At 51.9% G+C, this 24,790-nt stretch overlaps 1 protein-coding gene across 1 annotated transcript in view; it reads right to left on the bottom strand.

The window, feature by feature from the left end:
• LOC142002536 (uncharacterized) overlaps positions 1-23,043 on the bottom strand; it is a 63,623-nt gene extending 40,580 nt beyond the window's left edge. The window contains 6 exon segments of the mRNA XM_074978713.1: positions 1,278-1,282; positions 2,198-2,442; positions 3,986-4,987; positions 5,236-5,352; positions 10,565-10,764; positions 22,688-23,043. Coding sequence (XP_074834814.1) covers positions 1,278-1,282; positions 2,198-2,442; positions 3,986-4,987; positions 5,236-5,352; positions 10,565-10,764; positions 22,688-22,740 — 1,622 coding nt within the window. The 5' untranslated portion in view covers positions 22,741-23,043.
• Positions 23,044-24,790: the final 1,747 nt, after the last annotated feature.

The raw sequence follows: 24,790 nt of genomic DNA, 5'->3' as shown, positions 1-24,790 counted from the left end.
TGCATATATGGGTGGCCATACGGGCGCCACTCCGGGGGTGCTGCACCAACCCTAAGGCTACCGGCTAGGACAAAAAGCTTCCGGCAACTGGGCATGTGCACGGCACACACCCAAATTGGAATGTACATGAGCAATCACTCGAAGAAGAACTCACATTACACTCTGGTGCCAAATGCACACTTGGGAGAAAGAGGCTCCTTGTTAAAGATGAACACTCAACACCATAAAGCTCATAAATATTGTGCTTGTTTGATTGTCCTCCTTGTCCAGGTACTCTTGTCTTGAGACTCACTATGGTCAGGGGAATCAGCCCTTTTCCTCCTGTGTTCGTTGGGAGCAGAACAAGCAGCATCCCAGTGCACAAGACTGAGTGGAGACATGAGGTTTCCAATACACAGATAATACAATTCACAGCACTGCCAGGAGCCTTCAGTTCTAGGGCCTCTGAGTGGCGCCACCTCTACCCTGTGTCCCCAGCACAAAATGCCGCACGTTCTGGGTGCTCACTGCACACCACAAGCTCACAGACCCACCTTGTCCTGTGTGAGCCAGCACTGCCTATTCTAACTGCCTGTCACTAGGGCTGGGAGCTAGGACTCAGGGCAGGTGCCCCAGTGCAATGCAAGTGAGGTCACTACACGTGTGCAACCCCTAGTGCAGCTGCACTGGAGCCAGTCAGCAATTTCCTGCTGTGAGCTGTGCCCCAGCAAGCCCCTTGTTGCACCAGTGCAGCTTGTCTACACACGTCAGCGGCACCAATTCAATTTCACTCGTTACATCAGCCCAGAGGATTCCAAATGCAGGCTGGCCTGGATTTCCCCTCTGGCAGCGAGCTCCTCCTGGAGCCCAGAGATCGGATTCTAGGGCAAGAGGCAAATCCTCTGTGACCATGTCCCAGCCCCCAACTCCAGGCTGAGGCAGACACAGCAGGACTCACACTCGGTGGAACAGATGCCCTCTGCCCCAGCACACACTGTCTGTGCTGTCTGACTGGGAGAGTGAACGGAGCTCAGGGACCCTGAGAGGCTAAAAGGCCTCACTCCAGACCCCAGCCCTTGCCACAGCCCAGCCCTCTGGCACCCCTCACTCCCAACCTGTAGCACTCACCAGCCCAGTCCTGGTCCCCCGCCCTGTCCATAAAAGGGGGAATGCATTTTTTCAACTCTACTAATAGAGCTTAAGCAGCACAACTTTCTTGAAGTAAAAGCAAGGAGTCAGGCTGGTGGCGAAGGGGACAGAGAGGGTGCCTCCTCTCAGGGCAAAGGACACTCAGGTACTTGGCCTGCAGACACCACTGAGATGGGCCCCCAATGCCAATCCCAGCTAAACATCTCCGGCTCTGCATGCAGATGAGTGACTGTCAGTGCAGAGGGACCATTGGGTGGCTGGTCCCTTTGCGTGGAGCCTAGGCCGAGGCTGTCTGTGGGATGTCATGGAAAAGCAAGAGCCCATGTGAGGCTGTTGATGGTCTGCCAAGCCCCTGGCCCTACTCAAGAGTTTTACACAGAGAAAGCTGGCAAAGTCAGCCCCTGTATCAATGAAAGAGATGCACAGTGGCGGCTCCCCCCACCACAGGGAACAATTATTTACACTGGGCCTGATAATAAACACAAAGATTTTTATTAAGTATATAACAAGTCAGATTTAAGAGTACAAGGAAAGAAAGGGGCCCAAGCAGGAGCACAAGTCATTTTTTCTTTCTGTTACAATTCACCAAACTCTCCTCCTTGAAAAGCTCCAGCCAGGCCCAGCTCAGCGACACAAGAGAATTCTACCCCAGAGCCTGGTGGTTTCTCACTACTCTCCTTGTCCCCAGGAGCATGAACAGTGAGAAAGGAGCATGTGGAGAGCACAGAATGAAAGCGAGCCCCACAGGACCTTACCTACCAGCTCTCTGTTTACCAAAATCTGCCTTCCTGAAATCCGCTGTCTTTATTTTGCTGTTCTCCCTTTTGCTATTTCTTAGAATCATGAACTCTATGATTTCATAGTCACTTTCTCCCAACCTGCCTTCCACTTTCAAATTCTCAACCAGTCCCTCCTTATTTGTTAAAATCAAATCTAGAACTGCTTCTTCCCCCCGTAGCTTCTTCCATCCCTTCACCCCCACAGGTCCTTTTTCCTGATGGGAAATCCCAAGCAGTTGAAGCTTTCCCCACAGTCAGAGCAATTGAAAAGTTTCTCTCCTGTGTGTAACAAGGTGTGAGCTGTGTATGAAGCTTTTCCCACAGTCGCAGCAGTTGAAGGGTTTATGTCCAGCGTGAATTCTCTGATGTCTAACAAGGCCTGAGCTCTTACTGAAACTTTTGCCACAGTCCGAGCAACTGACAGGTTTCTCCCCTGTGTGGGTTCTCTGATGATCAATAAGACCTGAGCGCCAACGGAAAGTTGTCCCACAGTCTGAACAGTTATAGGGCTTCTCTCCTGTGTGGATTCTCTGATGTCTCATGAGGCATCCCTATACTTACAAGACCATGACATTTCAAATTAAAATGTGATAATTAAATGTACACTTTTTAAAATTGTGTGACCGCCACATTGACAAAAAAAATCATGAATTTGATATATAATGAGCAGTACTAGGGGACCTCAGAGACCAACAAGTTTATTAGATCCTGAACTTCCATGGATAAAACTCATTTCTTCAGATAGAAATGGAGTGGGTTTTACCCACAAAAGCTCATGACCTAATAAATATGTTAGTCTTTAAGGTGTACCAGGACTGCTGCTTATTTGTGAAACAACAGACTAACATTGCTACCCTTCTAAGACTTTTCACCATGAATTTTAGAGGGCTCTAACCATGCCTTTTGTAAAAAGAGGAGTCAGTGCAGCTCCTTGCCCACCCTCCCACCAGTTCCCATGATTGGGGCTGCCAGAGGAGCTGTGGGGGCTCTAACTCCCATCCCTTGCTGCTGCAGGGAAAGAGGGGACTGCAGCTTCCAGCACTGTTCTGCTGGGGGGGCTCCGGCTCCCATTCCCCACACTACTGTAGGTCCAGCAGGGGCTCTGGCAGCGCCATAGCTGGGAGCCAGCTGTTGTGAGCCCTGCCAGCAGCCCCAGCTCTGGGAACCCTGGCAAGGAGATGCCGGTACCGAGTACCAGGATGTATCGCCAGAAGAAGATCTATGACACACACTAACTGATTCCAGTTTTATTTTTAGAATAATTATTTCCCATTTCAGGCAGCTTTAAGGCTATACAGACAAACTATCTAATATGGCACACTATGGTCTTACCACATCCGTCAGCCAGCATAATTTTACTTCGGTGGATATCTATTTATCAGTGGTGTGGTCAAATTTCCCACAGTCCCATAGTTTGTTTACAGCCACCAGTCCTGGCTCACAGTTCTCTGTGCTGTTATTTAGCTGTAATTTACCCCTAAACGTCTTCTAAGAGCCCAGGAAGCAGTGGAAGGATTGGTAAAGCTGCTAGACAATATTAACCTCCCGTGGTTCAGCAAATTCTCTGATTCAGAGGCAGTCAGGTCTGGAAGGTGCTGAACTAGAGAGGTTCAACCTCCAGTACTTTTACAATGTCTAGCATGATTTTTTCCTTTCATGCCCTGTGGCATTGGGACCTTTTTCACAGTTGTATGGAAGGTTTTGAATTTCTACAACTCAGATTCTTTCTTGTTAACAGTAACTACAAGCCCCAGAGTCTAGTTCTAGGGAACAGAATGGAACTCCACTGGGATCAGTGTGCTAGGAAACTGATAATTATACCCTCACCCAGCTGAGGTGCTGCTGGGGAGCTGAGACCAGGGGATAGAGGCATCTCTCCCCCTCCACAGCCCTAAGCATGTGCACAGCCCTTAATAGGCTGCTACACAGCCACATTGCCACACAGCTCAAAGGGAACTCAAGTTACAGGTTCTCTCCCCATGTGGATTCTCTGATGTTCAATGAGGCTTGTGCTCTGACTGATAGGTTTGCGACATTTAAAGCAGTTGAAGTTTTCTATCCTGTGTGGAGTCTCCGATGTCTAAAAAGGTGTGAGCTCTGTTTGAAGCTTTCCCCACAGTCAGAGCAGTTGAAAGGTTTCTCTCCTGTGTGGATTCTCCTGTGTCTAACAAGGTGTGAGCTGTGTATGAAGCTTTTCCCACAGTCGGAGCAGCTGAAGGGTTTATCTCCAGTGTGAATTCTTCGATGTCTAACAAGGCCTGAGCTCTTACTGAAACATTTGCCACAGTCCGAGCAACTGAAGGGTTTCTCCCCTGTGTGGGTTCTCTGATGATCAATAAGACCTGAGCGCCGACGGAAAGTTTTCCCACAGTCTAAACAGTTATAGGGCTTCTCTCCTGTGTGGATTCTCCGATGTCTCACGAGGCCTGTGCTCTGTCTGAAGCTTTTCCCACAGTCAGAGCAATGGAAGGGTTTCTCTCCTGTGTGGGTTCTCTTATGAGCAACAAGGGCTGAGCTATGTCTGAAGCTTTTCCCACACTCAGTGCAATTATAGGGTTTCTCTGCTATATGGATTGCGTGATGACTCTTAAGATATGAGAGCCAACTGAAGCATTTTCCACAGTCGGAGCATTGGAAGGGCTTCTTCCCTGGCTGGGTTCTCTGATGTTCAATAAGAGCTGCACACTGACAGAAGCTTTTCCCACAGCCACGGCAGTTGAAACCTCTCTTTTCTGTATGAATTTTCTGGTGTACAATAAGGGCCTGTCTGCATTGGAAGACTCTCCCACATTCATTACAAGTGCAGGGTATTTGTTGATGGGGGATTTTCTGTTGAATGGTTGGTTTGTTTCTTTTCACCCCTCTGCTCCTGTGACTGGAGTTACCCTGTTCCTCCCCTGCATGGTTTCCCTGCTCTCCTTCTGGGCTGGGCTGGGCTGTCTCACAGGTCTCTCCATGCTCAGGACTCTGAGAAAGTGGCCCTTCAGATCTTCCCAGTAACATCCCACCTGGAGGCACTTGCTCTGGTCCTTTCTGCTGAAGATTCTTCTCCTTGTTCTCACACACCATCCCATCACCTGCTGGGACAGAGAGAAACATACTCTGTGCTGAGCTGAAAGGAAAACTCAGAGGAACAGAAAAGTGGGAACATACCAAATAACTGCTTGGTAGGTTGAATAGTCAAGAGCTGAGCTCATCCTCCTTCCCAACAACCCTTCCCCAGAGGAGAGAATCCAGCCCTGCTCCCACCCTCTGAATGAAAATGCACAAGTGCCATCTGCTATGAAGACAGAGATTGGTTCCTAAGTCACTTTAGCTGATTGCTCACCTGTGTGGGGGTCACTGATGATCTCCCCTTCCTCAGAGCCCTGGAAATATGGCACCTGCAGCTTCTCCCCTCGCTCTACCCTGGAGATCACATCAGCTTTGGCTACTGGAAATCCTGCTTGGGGAACAATTAACCACGTGCTGAGCTTGTTCATGAAGGTCCAAGCCATGAGCACTTCCAGTCCCAGGATCTCAGTCACCCACCCAAAGAGGCTCCTTTCCCATTTGGCAGAGAGAGAGAGCGAGCGCTCTGGATGACACCCTACCCTGGTGTAAAGGTGTATCACCCCTGCTTGGGAATGGCCCAGCTCACTCCCTGGGGGAACTGAGCACTCCGCTGCACTCTCTAGGGTACAACTAAAACTCTCTCACAGCCCATTCCACCCCATCGCAAGGCAGGACAGGAACACTCAGCTCAAAACATGAGCTGTGAGGGCTGGCAGGTTTGAAAGCAAGGCCCTTACTCAGGGCTCATACTGCAGTTGCCACATGGCAGATCACTGGAATGCGGAGAGAGAGGCCCTGGCAGCGCTCTGACTCCCCAAAGGCTCCCTCTACGAGTCCGGCTCACCCTGCCCTTTTGGCTCAGATGTGCTAATTGAATCAGCAGGAGCAGAGGAAATTGCCTGAGCAGCCAGGTAAATCCTTGGCTGGCTGCTTCAAACTCTGCCTGTGCTCCTGCTCCAGAACTCCTGCCTGCCTAAGGCCGGGTGGACCCCACCAGCTGCCCACAAGTGGTGCTGCTGCTCCTGTAGCTGCCTATGGCAGTGTCTGGCTGTGCTGCTCTCCAGGGCTACGTCTACACGTGCAGCCAACATCGAAACAGCTTATTTCGATGTTGCGACATCGAAATAGTCTATTTCGATGAATAACGTCTACACGTCCTCCAGGGCCGGCAACGTCGATGTTCAACTTCGACGTTGCTCAGCCCAACATCGAAATAGGCGCAGCAAGGAAACGTCTACACACCAAAGTAGCACACATCGAAATAGGGATGCCAGGCACAGCTGCAGACAGGGTCACAGGGCGGACTCAACAGCCAGCCGCTCCCTTAAAGGGCCCCTCCCAGACACAGTTGCACTAAACAACACAAGATACACAGAGCTGACAACTGGTTGCAGACCCTGTGCCTGCAGCATAGATCCCCAGCTGCCGCAGAAGCAGCCAGAAGCCCTGGGCTAAGGGCTGCTGCCCATGGTGACCATAGAGCCCCGCAGGGGCTGGAGAGAGATCATCTCTCAACCCCCCAGCTGATGGCCGCCATGGAGGACCCAGCAATTTCGACGTTGTGGGACGCGGATCGTCTACACGGTCCCTACTTCGACGTTGAACGTCGAAGTAGGGCGCTATTCCTATCTCCTCATGAGGTTAGCGACTTCGACGTCTCGCCGCCTAACGTCGAAGTTAACTTCGAAATAGCGCCTGACGCGTGTAGACGCGACGGGCGCTATTTCGAAGTTGGTGCCGCTACTTCGACGTAGCGTGCACGTGTAGACGCAGCTCAGGGGTGAGACTGTTGCTCAGGCTGAGCTCCCCCTCGGCTGCCTCAGCAGCAGCCTGTGTGTGGTTTCCTAACCCTCCTCCTGCAGCGAGTTTGGCCTTTCGTGTGTTGTCCCTTCCCCTCATCTGATGTTTGCCTTTTGCACTTGTGGGCTGAGTTGGTCTGTTTGAGGCTTGGTCCCCATTCACAGTCCCACATTTACTCCTGCCCTCACTTCCCCTGTCACTGGAGCCGACATGTCTCCCCCTCCCTCCAGCCTTGCCAAGCCCTGGCTGTCTCTTTAGTGCAGGGGAGGATAGTAATTTTGTATGAGGAGCCACTACAAGATTGTTAAATGGTCAAAGGCCCACGCATATCAATGCAAGGGGTGTTGGGTCTGGGACAGAGGTTGGGTACTGACGGGAGCTTGGGATAGGGGACTGGGGTGCAGGAGAGGGTGTGAGGGAGCTTGGATGAACAGGGGAGCTGTAATCTGGGTCAGGGGATTGGAGTGTAGGGTCTGTCCAGGAGAGGACTGGGGGAGGGCTGCAGGGTATGGGAGTTGTGACAGGGAAAAGGTGAGTACAGTGTGGCTGGGCGATGACCTGAGGAGGGAGCTGCAGTGGAGGAGGGGCTGGGGTGCCAGAGGCGAGGTGCTAGGAGGTGCTTGCCTAGGTGGCTCCCCAGCCTGAAGCCCTACAGGACCCCGAGTCAGCCTCCCTGCCCTTCGCCACCTCAGGCTGCTCAGAACAGCTGGCTGCTCACGGGTGAGTACAGTGCTTGGAAGGGAGACTTCACGCACTGTCCCCACCTCCCAGCAAAGTCTCATCTCCCATTGGCTATAGCTCTCCGATTCCCCGTCACTCTTTTGGTTCCCGTCTCCTCTCCCCTTTCCATTATTCCAGCCTCCCCAACCATAACTTCCTCTCCCCCGGACTTAGGTTTCGTTTCTTTAGTCCCTACCTTTCCCCTTCTTGCGAGAGCCCCCAGGAGGGGCAGCCCCCTGCTGAGCTCCCTGGGATCTGTTTGGTTTTCCCCAGTTCAGTTTCGAATCCCAGGAGGCAGAGGGAGCACAGTGGTACCTACTGCCATCCCTCCGCTTCCTCTCAGTCACCACACAGGCAGGCGCACATTCCCCGCCTGGTGAGGCTCCTCTCCCAGGGGCTGTGGCTGGTGGGGGGACAGATGTGTCCCCTGGCCACCACTCTTACCCTGCCACAGAACACCCCTTACTAGGTCCAACAGTAGTTAACCCTGGAAGGGTAACAGTGGACCCACCTCCTTCTAGGGCAAAGCCAAGCCCCCATGAAGAAGGCTGCCGGGTGTACTTTCCTCTCCTTTCTCAAGGCCTCTGTCCACCAGCAGGGCCCACTCCCAGTGCTCCCAGCATATGTTCAAGGGTTGCAGTTAATTCAACACCTATATCATCATCCAACCCAAGGGCCTCTGCTCACTCTACTCACGGCATCGGCTCATTTCAGGCCTCACCGAGAAGCAAGGAGAGCATCACCTCCTGTGGTGGCTGCCTTGGCCTGTGTCACTATATGCTCAGGCTTTGGTGACACTTACTGGGCCTGTGCTTCCCCTCCCCTCTTGGGCTTCTTCCTTCTCCATCACGGCACACAGACCATGCCGTTCAGGAGGCAGTGCCCTGAGGTTCCATGAAGGTTGATGTAGAAGTGGGAGAGGAGTTGTCCTGCCCTGGCAGTCAGTGGGAATCACAGAGATGGAGCTGGCAGATTCCTGCTCTGTTAAGTCTGTGGACTTCTTGGGTCCTCATGGGACAAACTGTGCCAGTTCCCACAGCCCGTCTGTGGCATGGGGAGAGGGGGCAGCTTGCTCTCAAGCTCAGGAGGCACTTCCCTCCTATCTTCTGCTCGGAGAGAAACTTAGAGGAGGGCAAAGGGGCAGCACCTAGGGGCCTAGAGCTCCCATAGCACTTGGATAGGTGGAGCAGGTGTTACTGGGTGGTGCTACTGGTGGAAAGAACACCTGTGTGCGCATATTCACCCTCTCACCCCTGAGGATGACATCTGTGTCTGACTGAACACCCAGCAACGTAGGGCGAGTTTCTGCAGAGTCTAGATTTTCCCTACCTCCAGGTAGGGCAGACACTGTGATTTGTCCTGAAGGACACACACCAATCTAGCAGTTGAACACAGCTGTACAGGGCAATAGGGTATATTTTAGCCACCGCACACATCAGTGGGAGGATGGCCCCATTCTCCTGGGCCTTGCACAAACAGCTGCTGAGGGTTGCCAAGGTTGTACTACCAGGCTCCTTGTTGCTCCCCCAGGCCATGTGGAGGGAACACACTTACACCTGTCCATGTTTGGGTGACAATATCAGGCCTAGAGGAGGTGTGCTTTTATCAGTGTATGACAGCCACCCTCAGGATGTTAGATTGCCTGGCCATAGGGGAATTGTAACACCACCCTCCAAGCAAAGCACTGTGTTGGGAAGCAGAAATGCTGCCAACAGTCTCAGGAGAATGTTGACCATCACTGGTGGTGTGTGTGTGGTGCAAGTAACACACCGACAGTGACCCTTCTTCACCTTTTTCTGGGGGAAAAAAAGGTTCAATCCTCTCCCTTTTGACTAGACAGAGCCCATGGGAAAGGTGGATTATCTTGTGGAGTCATCCCTCACCTCTTCAGCCAGGCCCCTTCCCAGACCAGCACTTAGCCCTTGGGAAGCCTCCTCATCAGTGAGCAGCTGTGACCAGTTTAGTGGCATTGTAATAGCTTGTAAAAAGCTGTTGGCACTGAGCAGTCACTTAGAGAGGTTGGCTGGCCTGGCCAGGGCAGAGGTGCAGAGATAGGGAGAAGTGATTTTCACTCAGCACAGCAATGGGGGGGAAGGCGTGTGTCACTCTGCTCTGCTGAGACTACCCTGGGGAACTAGTGTCAGGAACAGAACCCTGCACATGCACCTGCCCAGCACTCCTACCACCTAACCAGTGGGCCAGGCTGCCTGATGATCTCCCCTGTCTGACTGGGCCCAGGCCAGAGAGTGTAAGTGACTTGCCCAAGGTCACGTAGGAAATCTGTGTCAAAACATGGAATTCAACACAAGTCTCCTGAGACCAGGTGCAGTGCCTGAAATGTAAGAAGAGCTCTCCTTATGTTTATCTACTGCAGAGCTTCCCTGATCACAGAATACTCAGAGCATGAAGTTATTCATCAACACTCCCTCAGCCCCAGAGCCCAGCCCCTCCCACTGGCAGAAACCAGTACGTCACAGGCTGTCAGCAAAAGATACACAAATGCGTTGCACAATTTTCGCATCTCCTGTCAACAGTTCTGTCAGGAGAGGCCTCTCCTGACATTTGGCTTGGCCAGAATGCTCGCGACATGGTAGACTGCTGTCAGGAGACTGCTGGGCTCCCAACAGAAGCCTGTAGTTTTATATATAGCCAGAGAGATCAGCCACAACCAGGAAAGGACTCCAGGAACTGCACCCTCCTTCCAGGATTCAGCACACGGGCACCAGGGGCACCCTGCAGGCATTCCCAGCAGCTGGACGCAGCCCCGAAGCTCTGGTACCTGCCACTCCTGCCTGTGCCCTTCCACTCACACCTCTGGCCAAAGCAGAATATGACCAAGATGGTGGGGAAGCACATGGAGACCTGGGTTGCTGGAAGAACAGTACCACTTTTGTGCCCCAGAACCCGCCTCACTAGGAAAAAGCCACGGAGGGAACAATGTCTCATACAGGAACCAATGATTATTGGGGCTGACACTCCTGACATTGGGGAACAGGGAGCAATGAGGGACCTGAACCCAAAGCTATCCCAACTGCTACAGAGCCCACACAACCTCTGAAACCCTAGGGGACAGGAATCCTCACCCAGCCAGCACAACGTCTCATAATTCTCCTGCATCACATCCCCGTAGAAGGCTCTCTGACCCAGGTCCAGCAAAGCCCATTCCTCGTCAGAGAAATACACAGCCACCTCCTCAAAAGTCACCAGCTCCGCCACAGCCATTTCCTTTTTCTGTCTCTTCATGGCAGCGGCTGATCTGGCACAAGTCATGGGTGTTCTGTACCTGTTGGGGAGAAGGAAAGAGAGAAGTTACTCACTCTGTGTTGCAACGATGGTTCTTCGAGATACGTGTCCCCATGGGTGGTCCACAGTAGGTGCTGAGCTTGCCCAGCACTGCAAGATGGAGACTTTTCCAAGCAGTGCTAAGTGCTCAAAACACTGGCATCAACTAGACATGGTCATCGCTAGACGTGATAACCTCAACTTACCCCTCTTCCTCTGTAACTTCAACTTCAGACCATTGCTCCTTGTTCTGCCACCTGTCACCAGTGAGAACAGTCTCTCTCCAAGCTCCTTCGAGTTACCTTTCAGAAAGCTGAAGACTACTATCAAATTGCCCCCCAGTCTTCTCTTCATAGGTCACGTGCTCCAGACCCCTAATAATTTTTGTTGCCCTCTGCTGAACCCTTGCCAATGCATCCACATCCTTTCTATGCTGGGGGGAGGGGCCCAGAACTGGACACAATACTCCAGATGTGGCCTCACCAGCATCAAGAAGAGGGGAATAACTACTTCTCTAAATCTGCTAGAAATGTTTCTAATGCACCCCAATATGCCCTATCAGCCTTCTTGGCTACAATGGCACACTGTTGAATCATATCCAGCCTCTCATCCACTGAAATCCCCAAGCCCTTTCTTGATGCACTGCTCCTTAGCGAGCCAGTCTCCAGCCTGTAACAGTGGTTGGGATTCTTCCAGCCCAAGTGCAGAACTCTGCAGTTCTGCCTGTTGAACCTCATCAGATTTCTTTTGGCTCAATCTTCCAGTTTGTCAAGGGCACTCTGTACCCTATCCGTACCCTCCAACTTATCTACCCGATCCCCCTCACCTTAGTGTCATCTGCAAATTTGCTGAGGGTGCAATCCATCCCCTCATCCAGGTCATTAATAAAGATGTTGAACAGTACTGGCCCTAGAACTGATCCTCTGGACACCCCACTTGAAATCGACCACCAACCAGAGACTGAGCCATTGACCACTGTCGATTGGGCCCATCCACCAAGCCAGTTTTCTATCCATCTTACAGTCCACGTATCCAATCCACACTTTAACTTATGGGTAAGAATGCTGTGGAAGACTATCAAAAGCTTTGCTAATGTAAAGCTATATCACATTCATTGACTCATGTCCACAGAGAGAGTTACCTCATTATAGAAGCCAATCACATTGGTCAGACACAACTTGCCCTTAGTGAATCCACGTTGACTACTCTTGATCACTTTCTTCTCTTCCAAGTGCTCCAAAATGGATTCCTTGAGGATTCCCACTATGATTTTTCCAGAGATTGAATTGTTGGTCATGCCATGATCTGATAGCTTTTTTTGACAGGATAACAAGTCTTATGGATAAGTGAGAAGCAATGGATGTGGTATACCTAGACTTTAGTAAAGCATTTGACGCAGTCTCACATGACCTTCTTATCAATACACTAAGCAAACAACTTAGATGGGGCCACTATAAGGTGGGTGCATAACTGGCTGGATATCCATTCTCAAACTATAGTAATTAATGGTTCATGGTCAAAGGTGGAAGGGCATAACAAGTGGGGTTCCAGAGGGATCTGTTTTGGGATGGGTTCTATTCAACATCTTCATCAGTAATTTAGATATTGGCATAGAGAGAGTACACTTTTCAAGTTTGCAGATAATACTAAACTGGGAGGAGTTGCAACTGCTTTGAAGGATATGGTCAGAATTCAAAATGATCTGGGTAAACTGGATTAAATGGTCCAAGGTAAACAGGATGAAGTTTAACAGGGACAAATGCAAAGTACTCCACTTAGGAAGGAACAATCAGCTTCACACATATGGAATGGGAAATGACTGTAAAAGAGTGCTGCAGAGAGGGAGTTAGGGGTCATAGTGGACCACAAACTAAATATGAGTCAGTGTGATGCTGTTGACAAAAAAAAAACAAACAAGATTCTGGGATGCATTAACGCGAGTGTTGCGCGCAACATGTGAGGTCATTCTTTCGCCCTACTCAGCACTGATGAGACCTCAATTGGAGTAGGGTGTTCAGTTCTGGGCACATTTCAAGAAAGATGTGGAGAAATTGGAGAAGGCCCAGAGAAGAGCAACAAGAATGATTAAGGTCTAGAGAACATGAGCTACGAGAGAAGACTGAAGGAACTGGGCTGGTTTAGTTTAGAAAAGAGAAGACATAGAGGGGACATGATAGATATTTTCAAGTACCTTAAAGAGAGTTACAAGGAGGAGGGAGAAAAATTGTTCTCCTTGGCCTTGGAGGATAGGACAAAGAGAAATGGGCTTAAACTGCAGCAAGGGAGGTTTAGATTAGACATTTGGAAATACTTCCTAACTGTCAGGGAGGTTAAACACTGGAATAAATTACCTAGAGAGGATAGGGAATCTCCATCACTGGAGATTTTTAAGAGCAGATTAGACAGACTTCTATCAGAGATGGTCTAGACAGTGCTTGGCCCTGCTGAGGGGGCAGGGAACTGGACTTGATGACATCTCAACATCTCTTCCAGTTCCAGTGTTCTATGATTGGGGCCCAGTGGGGTGCAGCCTTAGCACAGTGCTGCTGTGCATGTGTGTTTATGAGACAAACTCGTAAGTATGACCCTGCAGGCTGTGACATTATCAGATTCTGACATGAACATGCAAAACATTTTTGCAACCCCTATGGTCTGTTTGCATGAAATCTAGGGCAAAGTAGGCCACATGAGGCATCTATTGAAAGCTTACAATTCACTGAGGCTGTTTATAATGTTCATGTTCCATTTTTGCATGCTAAGTTATTAGTACAGTAGAACCCCAAGATACATGCACTCAAGTTGTGCATATCTTGAGTAAACACAACTCTTGAGTAGCCAGGAACTGGCACCTGGCTCTGGGCTACCTGCCACTCAGGGGAGCCAGGAAACTGACCAGTGCAACTGACCAGCACTACTGCACTGGTCAGTTTCCTGGCTCCTGTCGGGGCAGCAGCCAGAGCCTGACTCCTGGCTACTACCCCAACTGTCAGCTGCTTGCCAGTCATAGGAAACTGACCAGTGGTGTCGCACTGGTCAGTTTCCTAACTCCCCCAAGTTGTGCAAGAATGCAACCTCCACCTTAAGTCCGGGTCTACTCTACTGGTTCTGTAGCGATATTTCAAATACTTGCCTCTGAGAGACCTTGACAGTCCCTCATCTCCACCAAATCCTGGGCCCTGGATGATTTTGTCAGTTGTTTAAAAAAGCCTCATCCACCTCAGTAGGTGGCCTGTAGTAGACTCCTAGCAGAACATCACCTTTGTCTTTTTCACCCCTTTTAGCTTAATCCAGAGGCTCTCAACACATCCGTTTCCTATGTCCATCTCCACCTCAGTCCAAGTGTATGCATTTTTAATATACAAAGCAACACCTCCTCCGATTTTCCCGTCTATCCTTCCTGAGCATGCTGTACCCTTTCATACCAACATTCCAAATCATGTCAAACCAATCGGATAGCTTTATTTGATAGGATAACAAACTTTGTGGATAAGGGAGAAGTGGTGGATGTGGTATACCTAAATTTTAGTAAGGCATTTGATAGTCTTGGATGATATTCTTATCAATAAACTAGGCAAATACAACTTAGATGGGGCTACTATACGGTGGGTGCAAAACTGGCTGGATAACCATACTCAGAGAGTAGCTATTAAAGGTTCTCAATCCTGCTGGAAAGGTATAACAAGTGGGGTTCCACAGGGGTCTGTATTGGGACTGGTTTTGTTCAATACCTTCAAACGATTTAAGATATTGGCATAGACAGTATGCTTATTAAGTTTGCAGAGGATACCAAGCTAGGAGGGGTTGCAACTGTTTTGGAGGATAGGGTCAAAATTCAAAATGATCTGGACAAATTGGAGAAATGGTCTGAAGTAAACAGGATGAAGTTTAATAAAGGCAAATGCAAAGTGCTCCACTTAGGAAGGAACAATCAGTTTCACACATACAGAATGGGAAGCAACTGGCTAGGAAGGAGTATGGCAGAAAGGGATCTAGGGGTTATAGTGGACCACAGGGGGAGGATATAGGCTGTCTGGGGTAGAGGTAGTACCTTTGACTCTCCGGCAGCTGCACCTTTTCAGGCGGACGGAAGCACTGGTCCTCACCCACCACTCAACTCTCACTGTTGACTCCTAGCAGCTGTCGTGCATTACAGCAATGCCATCCCACAGGCAACCGTGTCAGCTCACAGGTGAAACACAGTGAGGGGGGTCTGGTCTGTTTCACATACCGACCTTATGGAGGGACTTGTTCCTTCTCCCTTCTAATGCACAGTCTCAATGGCGGACCAGGAGGTGTGGTGCCGCAAATCAACAACTCCTGTGAAGGCAGAGGAAGATGCCCCACTGCCTTGTGGGTTATCCTGGGAAGGAGTAAGGCTAAGGTAGTAAACCCTGACAGAAAATCCAGAGGAGGGTCCTAATGCGGTTCTGGGTCAACTTCTGGCACTGTCCTGGCAACTCCTGCAGCTGAGCTGGTACCAAACGTAGAGGTTATCCTCTCCTTTGGAATATGACAGTAAAGCCGGGGGTGGGGCCTGGTGTCTGGGCAGCCCAGGGTCTCCATAAAAATTGCCCAGGCTCCCAGCTGGAGAGGTACTCCAGCATCGCTTAACAGCGTTGAACCAACATGGGAGGCAACACATACCAGTTATAAGCTCTTGCTCGATTGGCGTAGAGAATGAGCGCCAGGGGTTGCTTCCGACGGTGGGAGATCATCATCGCATCTCATTGGACAGTCACTGCCCACCTTAAGCTCGACAGCCCCCAGCCAGTAGGGTGCTGTCTTGCCACAGTTCACTTGCCTCACTGGGTGCGTGAGGCTCAAGGTTCCCAAACCTGACAAGTGACTGAAATGAGCACCAGACAAACCAACAAGAAGAGGAAATCATCAAAGTTTCAAGCTTGCTTGTTGGAATGTATGGACCATGTTGACCAGTTTGAGTGAAGATCTTCAGGACATCAGCGACATCCGAAAGACCACTGTCATCAACAAACTGAAGAGGCTTCAAGCTGACATCGCCACTTTGCAGGAGACGTGACTTGCAGCTTCGGGATCACTAAAGGAAAAGGACTACACCTTTTTCTGGCAGGGCAAAGCCCAAGAGGAACCCAGGGAGTACGGTGTCAGCTTTGCCATCAGAAACACCCTTCTGCAAATGGTGGAACTAGTCATGGGTGGATCAGAAAGACTCCTTCAGGTCAAACTTCAAACCTGCACTGGTCCTGTCCACCTGATCAGTGCTTACGCTCCAACCCTGAATGCCACACCAGAAGCAAAGGACAAGTTCTAGGACAAGCTCAGTGCCACCATAGTGCAAATATCTGTTCGTGAACAACTGTACCTTTTGGGTGACTTCACTGCAAGAGTTGGAGCCGATTGTGACTCATGGCCCTGTTGCCTAGGTCACTTTGGTGTGGGAAAAACGAATGATAACGGACAGGGTCTCCTCGAACTTTGCACGTATCACAATCTGTGCATCACACACATTTTTCCAAACCAAGCCACAGCATAGTGTCATGGAGACACCCACGCTCGAAACACTGGCACCAATTAGACTTGGTCATCATCAGACGCAACAACCTCAGAAACATCCTCCTGACACACAGCTACCATAGTGCCGACTGCGATACAGGTTATTCACTAGTCTTCTCCAAGCTCAAGCTGAGACCCAAGAAGCTGCACCATTCTAAACCAACTGGATGGCCCTGCATTGATGCCAGAAAGATGGCAAACTCAGAAAAAGACAAAATGTTCAGAGAGACTCTTGAGGAGAATCTGCGCAGAAGCCCTGGGGGTGCTGATGTGACATCCAGATGGCAGCATCTGAAGGACGCAATCTACAATACAGCCTTGTCGGTGTTTGGAAGAAAAGCTGGAAACACAAACGACTGGTTCGAAGCTAACTCCGACAAGATGATTTCAGTTATCGAAAAGAAGAGTGCTGCACTTCTGGAGTATAAATGCTCACCGAGTCAGAGTACCCAGCAAGCACTCAGAGTAGCCAGAAAAATAGTACAGCAGACAGTCAGGCACTGCGCTAACAGCTACTGGCTTAAGCTATGCAGCAGTATCCAGACCTGTGCTGACTCTGGTAATCTCAGGCGAATGTACAAGGGCATAAAGAAGGCAATGGGATCCATTCAGAACAAGACGGCACCTCTAAAATCCAAATCTGGTGAAATCATCACTGACAAAGCCAAACAGATGGAGCAATGGGTCAAGCACTACTCTGAGCTGCACTCATGCGAGAACACTGTGGTTGATACAGCCCTCAATGCCGTCGAGCTCCTGTCAGTCATGGACAAGCTGGACCACGAACCAAGTGTGGTCAAATTGAAGAAAGCTATTGACAGCACTGCAGTAGGAAAGGCCCCAGGCCAGGACGATATACCACCAGCGGTAATCAAGTGTGCCTTGGACACACTTCTGGAACCCCTACATGAGCTGCTGTGCCTGATCTGGAGAGAGGGTGAGGTTCTACAGGCTATACGGGACGTCAACATTGTAACCTTGCATAAGAACAAAGGACAGAAGTGACTGCAACAATTACCGTGCAGTCTCCCTCCTAAAGCATCACTGGTAAATTGTTCGCTCATGTCATCCTCGGCAGACTCCAGAAGCTCGCTGAGAGGGTATATCCTGAATCCCAGTGCGGATTCCGTGCCGAGAGGTCTACCATTGACATGATGTTCTCCCTGAGGCATCTGCAGGAGAAATGCAGGGAGCAGAGGAAGCCACTCTACGTTGCCTTCAGCGACCTGAGCAACGCTTTCGACTTGGTCAGTAGGGATGGACTGTTTAAACTGCTCTACAAGATAGGCTGTTCACCACAGCTACTGAAGATGATCCAGTCGTTCCACGAAGACACGAGAGAAACCATCCAATATGACGGCGCATCATCAGATGCTTTCAGCATCAGGAGCGGCGTCAAACAAGGATGTGTCCTTGCTCCAACATTGTTCGGGATCTTCTTCGCACTCCTCCTGAAGCGTGCCTTTGGATCCTCAACAGAGGGCATCTTTTTGCACACGATCTGATGGGAAACTTTAATTTTGCGAGGCTGAAGTCTAAGTCTAAGGTGCAGGAAGTGCTCATTAGAGACATGCTGTTTGCAGACGACGCTGTTGTACTGACACACATAGAAGGCCAGCTTCAAAAACTGCTGGATCAGTTCTCCAAAGCATGCAAGGACCTCAGGCTTACCATCAGCCTAGAGAAGACAAATGTACTTGGTCAGGATGTTGCTGAACCTCCATCAATCAGCATTGACAACTACACGCTAGAGGTCATCCACGAGTTTACTTACCTCGGGTCCACCATCACTGACACCCTGTCACTGGAGACTGAGCTAAACATGAGGATTAGAAAAGCAGCCATAACTCTTCAGACTTAGCAAGAGTGTGAACAACAAGCTGTATACTCACACCAACATGCAGCCACCACCCCCAGGGCCAAAGCTGAAGACTCCATGCCCAGGGCTACAACCAAAGCATCCCCACAGGGGGCCAAACCTGGAGCCAAAGCCAGGAACCTGGGGCCAAAATTGGAACCTCCTCACATGGAGTGAAACCCAGAGCTTCTGTACCTGGAGCCAAAGCCAGAAGCACTCCACCTGGGGCCAAAGCCAGAGCCTCCTTGCACAGGTCCAAAGCCAGAGCTGCTGCACCTGGGACCAAAGTGGGAGCTACCTGGCTAGAGACAAATAGAGTTGCAGAACCCAGAATCAAAACCAGAACCACCCCATCTCAGACCAAACCTGGAGCTTCCACAGCTATGGTCAAAGATAGAGCCGAGGCACCCAGGGCTAAAGCCAAATGCAGCCAGCTGGGGCCAAAGCCAGAGCCTCCACAAATAGGGCCAAAGCTGGAAGTGCTGCATCCAGGACTAAACCCAGAGGAACCACACACCAGTAGCTAAAGCCAGAGCTGCATCACCCAAGGCCAAAGAGAGAGAGAGACGCCCTGCTCAAGGCTAAAACTACATCCTTCACACCCAGGGCCTACGCTGCAGCCACCCGACGGGGAGCCAATGTTAAAGCCTCTGAACACAGGGCCAAGGATAGAGCTGCTGGTCCTGTAGCCAAAGATGAAGCCTCCACACACAGAGCCAAAGCTGGAGCCGCTCCACCAGAGTCCACAGCTGGATCTATCCCACCCAGGGCTAAAACCTGGAGCTACCACACATGGGCCAGCAGCCAGAGCTGCTGTGCCTGGGGCCAAAACCAGATCCTCCCTACCAAGGGCTAGAACCAGAACATCCCCACGTGGAGCCAAAGCCAGAGCCACCATGCCCAAGTCCACAGCCAGTGCCACCCAGCCTAGAGCAAAAGCTGGAGCCTGCATGCCTAGGGCCAAAGCCAGAATGGTTGTGCCTGTGGTCAAACGCAGAAGCACTTCCTTGGGGCTGAAGATGGAGCTCCCCACCTGGGACCACAATAGATGCCCCCAGAATCTCCATGTCCTGGACCAAAGCCACAGCTGCCTCACCTGAGCGAAAGATGGAGTTGCCAAGCCCAAGTACAAAGCCAGAAACTCTGCACCTGGATCTAAGGCCAGAACCGCCACCCCTTGGTCCCAGGACAGAGCTGCTGCACCCAGGGCAAAGATCACAGCCTCCGCACCCACGGCCAAAGTCACAGCCACCTCTCCTGGGGCCAAAGCCTGAGCCACTGCACCCTGGGTCAAGGCAAGAGCTCATGCTCCCACCAGCAAAGAAAGAGGAACAATGCCCGGGGCCAAAGCTGGAGCCTCTGCACATGAGGACAAAGGAAGAGCCAACACACCCAGGGTCAAAAGAGGAGACCCCCTCTCTAGGGGCCAAATCCAGAACCTCAGCACCCAGAACTAAAGCAGAAAGTGTCCCATTCAAGGTCAGAGCCAAAACCTCCATGCATGGGTCCAAAGCCAGAACTTCCACTCTCAGGACCAAAACCTAGACACTATAGCCAGAAGTGTCTCACCTGGGGCCAAAGATGGAGCCGCCCACCTTGGGGCCACAACCCGAAGTGCCACACCTTGTAGCAAAGACAGACATTCCTTGTCCAGGTCCAAAGACAAAGCCTCCACCAGGGCTAAAGTCAGGGCTGGCACGCACAGGGTTAAAGACAAATACTCTTTACTCAGGGGCAAAGCCAGGGCCTCTATGCATGGGGTAAAAGACAGAACCACTCTGATGACTTATGCTTTGAGCTCCTAGTGGAGCACAGGGTCTCCACAGTCATTGTCCATCTCTTGCGATTCTTGGCAATAGTCCTGATTTGATCCTATGTTACGCTAGCTCCTTTTACTTGGTCCAGGAAGCTTTGTCACCATGTTTGTTTGGTGACAAGTATCAGAGGAGTAGCAGTGTTAGTCTGTATCTGCAAAAACAAGAAGTCCTGCGGCACCTTATAGACTAACATTTTGGAGCATAAGCTTTTGTGTACAAAGACTCGCTTCGGCAGTTGCATCTGTAGTAAATTTGCATCCAAGCACTTGACTTCCCTGGTGATTTCATGGTATCTGGATGATGCAGATTGTTTCTGGCCTCTTGTTTTTGCTTGGATGACTTGTTGTTTGAGTGCCTTCTGTTCTTTGATCATTCTCCATGTTTGATCTGCAATCCATCCCCTCCATTTGGTAGGAGGTCAACCTAACACCACATCGCATGTTTCCACTATAGCTTCCTTCACTGAGCGCCAGACTCCCTCCACAGTTTATTCTGCTCCTTCCTTTGAGTCTGTTCTGGTATGGCTATGATCTGAAGAAGTGGGTCTATCCCACGAAAGCTCATCACCTAATAAATTATTTTGTTAGTCTTTAAAGTGCTACTGGACTGCTTGTTTGTTTTGATAGTATATAGACTAGCACGGCTTTCTCCCAGTTACTTTCCTTTCTTTGGAGTGCCTCAAAGTGGTTGCTCAAGATAATCTGAAAGGCTTCTTTCCTTTCTTGTCTCCTCGGCTTCCCCACGTCAAATGTGGTTCTTGTGCTGGGCTGTCATTTTCTTGCCGTTGGTTTCATTTTGGCTGCATCTCCACATGCTGCTTCTTCGGGAAGATGCTAATGAGGCAGGGATACAAATTTTCTGCACCTTATTAGCATAGTGGCACATGGTTCGGAGTCTGGAAGAAGCTCTTTCAAATTTTGGGGAAGAAGGGGCTTCAGGAAGGAGGGTTTCCTTCCGGAAGATCCCTACAGGCCACGCGCCCGCACGTGTACTTTGGAGTCTGGAAGAGCTGCTTCTGAACTCCAAACCATGTGCTGCCATGCTAATGAGGCATGGAAAATTTGTATCTGCACTTCATTAACATCTTCTGGTTAGCTCATGAGCATGCCGCTTCCGGAAGAAGCAGTACATGGAGATGCAGCCTTTGAGTTTAACAACGACTAAATGGTAGTCTGATCCAATGTCTGCTCCATGCCTAACACGCACATCTTCCAGGGATTTTCGCCATCTCCTTCGAACTGCAAAGTGGTCGATTTGGTTGTGTACGATTGTCAGGTGATACCCAAGTTGCTCTATGGCAATTTGTGTGTGGAAAAAGTGTGCCTCCAATTACAAGTTCATTAAAAGGCACACATGTCCACAAAGGATTTGTGTATAAATCTGTTCTCTCTCTCTCTCCTTCCTCTGCATTAGCTGGGGAATAGCCTTGGAGCCCGGGCCAAATTCACAGCCATCTCGCCTGGCATGAAGCCAGAGTTGTCCTGCCTGGTGACAAATCAGAAGCTCAGTGCCCAGAGTTAAAGCCAGAAGTGGCCCTTGAATGACAAGAGCCAGAGCCAGCGAAACACAGTTAGAGCCACTGCGCTCAGGGCCAAAGCCAGAGCCACCATGAATGGACACACAGCTGGCGCTAACTGACCGGGGGGCTACAACTAGAACATCCCTGCACAAGTCCAAACCCAGAGCTATCATACCCACAATCAAAGCCAGAAGCACCTGCTTGGGGGCCAAGCCAGAGTCACTAACCCTGGGGCCTCCATAGCTATGGACAAAGACAGAGCTGAGGAACGCCAGGCCAAAGCCTGAGCCAATGCACCAGGGACCAAAGAAAAATGCAGCCACATGGAGCCAAGGCCAGGGCCTCCAGGAATATGGCTGAAGCTGGAACTGCTGCACCAGAGGCAGAAGCCAGAGCTGCCCCACCTGTGGTCACAGCTGGAGGAGCACCTTCCGTGGCCAAAGAGCAGGAGAGCTATCCAGCTTGATGCTAGCCCCAGAACCTCCACATCCAGGGCATAAGCTGTAACTGCCCCACCAAGGGCCAAAGTCAAAGCACAGGCCCAAAGCTGCAGCTACCCCACTCAAGTCCACAGCCACCTGCAGCTAAAACCTGGAGCCATCAAACAGTGTCACAGCTGAAGCTGCTGTGCCTGGAATCAAAACCAGATCCTCCCCACCTAGGGCTACAGCCAGAACATCCTCACTTGGGGCCAGAGCCATAACACTCAAATCCGCAGCCAGGGCCAAGGCCAAACCCAGAAGCATTTCCTCAGGGCTGAAGACAGACCTGGGACTACAGTGCGGCACCCCCCGCTGAGGGCTAAACTAAGAGACTCCATGCTCAGGGACAAACCTGCAGCCACCCCTGGGATCAAGGCCAGAGCCATCACACCCTGGGTCAAGGCAGGAGCCAACGTTCCTGGATGCAAAGACAGAGCCACCACACTGGGGCCAAAACCAAAACCTCCCTGCCTAGGGCCAAATTCATAGCCACCCAACCTGAAGCTTCCATGCCTGTGACCTGCACCTGGGGCTGCCCTGACTGGGGACAGAGCTGGGGCTTCCTTGCACAAAACCAAAGCTGGAGCCTTCATACAGAGGGCCAAAGCCAGAGCCTCCCTGCATGGGCTCAGAGCTGGAGCTGCCCCACCTGGGGCCCCGCACAGAGCTACCCACACACGGCCCAAAACGAGAAGCCACCGCCACAGCCGCCTCACCGGGGCCAGGTGCACCGCCACCCCGCACAGGGCCAAAGCCGCAAGCTCGGCATCCGAGCTGCAGCGGGAGCCACCGAGTCCGCGTCCGACCCCGGAGCTGCTGCGCCCAGGGCCAACGCCGAACTCCCCGGACACGGGGCCAAAGCTCAGCGCCCAGGGCACAGCTGGAACCTGAGCCCCCGGAGAGTCCGAGCGCCGCGGGGCGCAAGCCGGAGCCGCACGCGACTACAGAGCCCCAGCGGCCGCGTCCCGGGTCCGGGGCCAGAGCCAGCTCCCGCCGGCGCCAGCTCCCCCTCCACCGGCCCGGCCCCGCCCCCCGCCGTGCCCCTCCTCTCCACCCCGGGCCCGCCCCCGCGCGCGGTCAGTGCGGTCGGGCACAGACCCCGCCCCGCCCGCGGTGCGCCCGGGCTGCTGCCGCTCTCCTCACCCGCCGCTCCCGCTAGGCACCAGCGCCTCAGGGCGCACTACGCATGCGCACCGCGCAGAGCATGCTCAGTACCTACCTGCACGACCGCCCGCCCGCCCGCCTCCCCCAGGCGGGGCCAGACGCGGCCAGACGCGGCTCCCGGCGGGTGACAGGCAGTAAAAGAGGCCAATCGCAGCGAGGGGTAAGCGGGGACGGAGGAGGGCAGTGATTGGCTGGGGAGCCGCAGGCGGTGGGAGTCTGCTTTCCCCAGGCGGTGTCTGGCCTGACTGGGGGGCGGGGCCCTTGTGCGCAGCGAGCGCTGGGGGCGGTTCCCCACCCTCACTGCCGCCGGGGTCCGTCCTCATGGGGGTAGGGGGGGGCCGGACGGGGACCAGGCGAGGGGGAAGCCCGGGGCGGGCGGGCGCACCCTGTACACCCTCACGAGTGCCCACGTCCTCCGCCCGCAGGCGGTCCGCGCGCTGAATGCTCTGCTGCTCCACAGGCTCGTGTGGCTCGGGGACCTGGGCACGGCCATGGCGGGGTTCGCCAGCATGGTGCTCCCCAAGTGCTTTGGGGCCCTGGATGGGACCCACATCTCCATCCACGGCCTGGACCGCAGCGCAGGAAGGGCTACCACTCAGGGGTCCTCGAGGCCATGGGGGACAGCCAGGGCCGCTTCCAGGACGTCTAGGTTGGATGGCCTGGCAGCCCCATGATGCCTGTGTTTTTTGGGAACTCAGGCCTGTGCCTCCAGCTGTTCCTCTGTGCCTCAGTTTCCCCACCTGTGCACTGGAGATAACAGCACCCCGCCCCACTCTGCCAACAGGGGCTGGGTACCTTAGATGAAAACATTGGCAGAGTTTGCAATGGGGCCCTAATTCCTACTGCTTTTCAGCTCAGTCCTGGCCCAGATTTCAGGGAGCACAAAGGGGACTCAGACCCATTTTTCCCCCATCCCTGCCCAAGTCTCGGGGAGGGAATGGCTGGGAATGAGGCATGGAGCATTAATGGAGTCTGTATCTCTGCAAGGGATCCAGGAGCAAACTCTGCCCCGTCGACTGGCAGCTGCATGGGGACAAGTGCTACTGGGTCTCCAGGGACAGTAAAATGTAGCGCAACAGCTGTGGTGACTGTGCAGTGAGGGACTCCCAGCTGCTGGTGATCTGGGACCAGGAGGAGCTGGTAAAGGGAATGGTAACACCCCACTGGCGCTGAGCCCTGCTGGGTGGGGGAGAGGCTCGGGGCAATTAGATACACTTTGGCTGTGTCTGCACTAGCCCAAATCTTCGAAATGGCCATGTAAATGGCCATTTCAGAGATTACTAATGAGGCATTGAAATGCATAATCAGCGCCTCATTAGCATGCCGCCAGCCACGGCACTTCAAAATTGCCGCTTTTAGCTGTCGCACAGCTCGTCCAGATGGGGGTCCTTTTCAAAAGGACCCCGGGAACTTCGAAGTCCCCTTATTCCTATCAGCAGATTACTAGTTACTATTTACTAATTACTATCAGCAGATTACTAATGAGGCACTGAAATAGGAATAAAGGCATTTAGGCAAATAGGAACAAAGGCATGCATGACCATTTCAAAGATTTGAGCTGATGTAGACACAGCCTGAGTGTCTGAACCAGGGAAAGGTGGAGCTGTGTCTGAATGGAATGTGTGAATAGAATTAGTGAGCTATGGATAAGGGCT

The sequence above is a fragment of the Carettochelys insculpta genome, chromosome 28 (assembly GCF_033958435.1).
Source record: "Carettochelys insculpta isolate YL-2023 chromosome 28, ASM3395843v1, whole genome shotgun sequence".
Lineage (NCBI taxonomy): Eukaryota > Metazoa > Chordata > Testudines > Carettochelyidae > Carettochelys > Carettochelys insculpta.
This window is presented reverse-complemented; position numbering and strand designations above follow the sequence as displayed.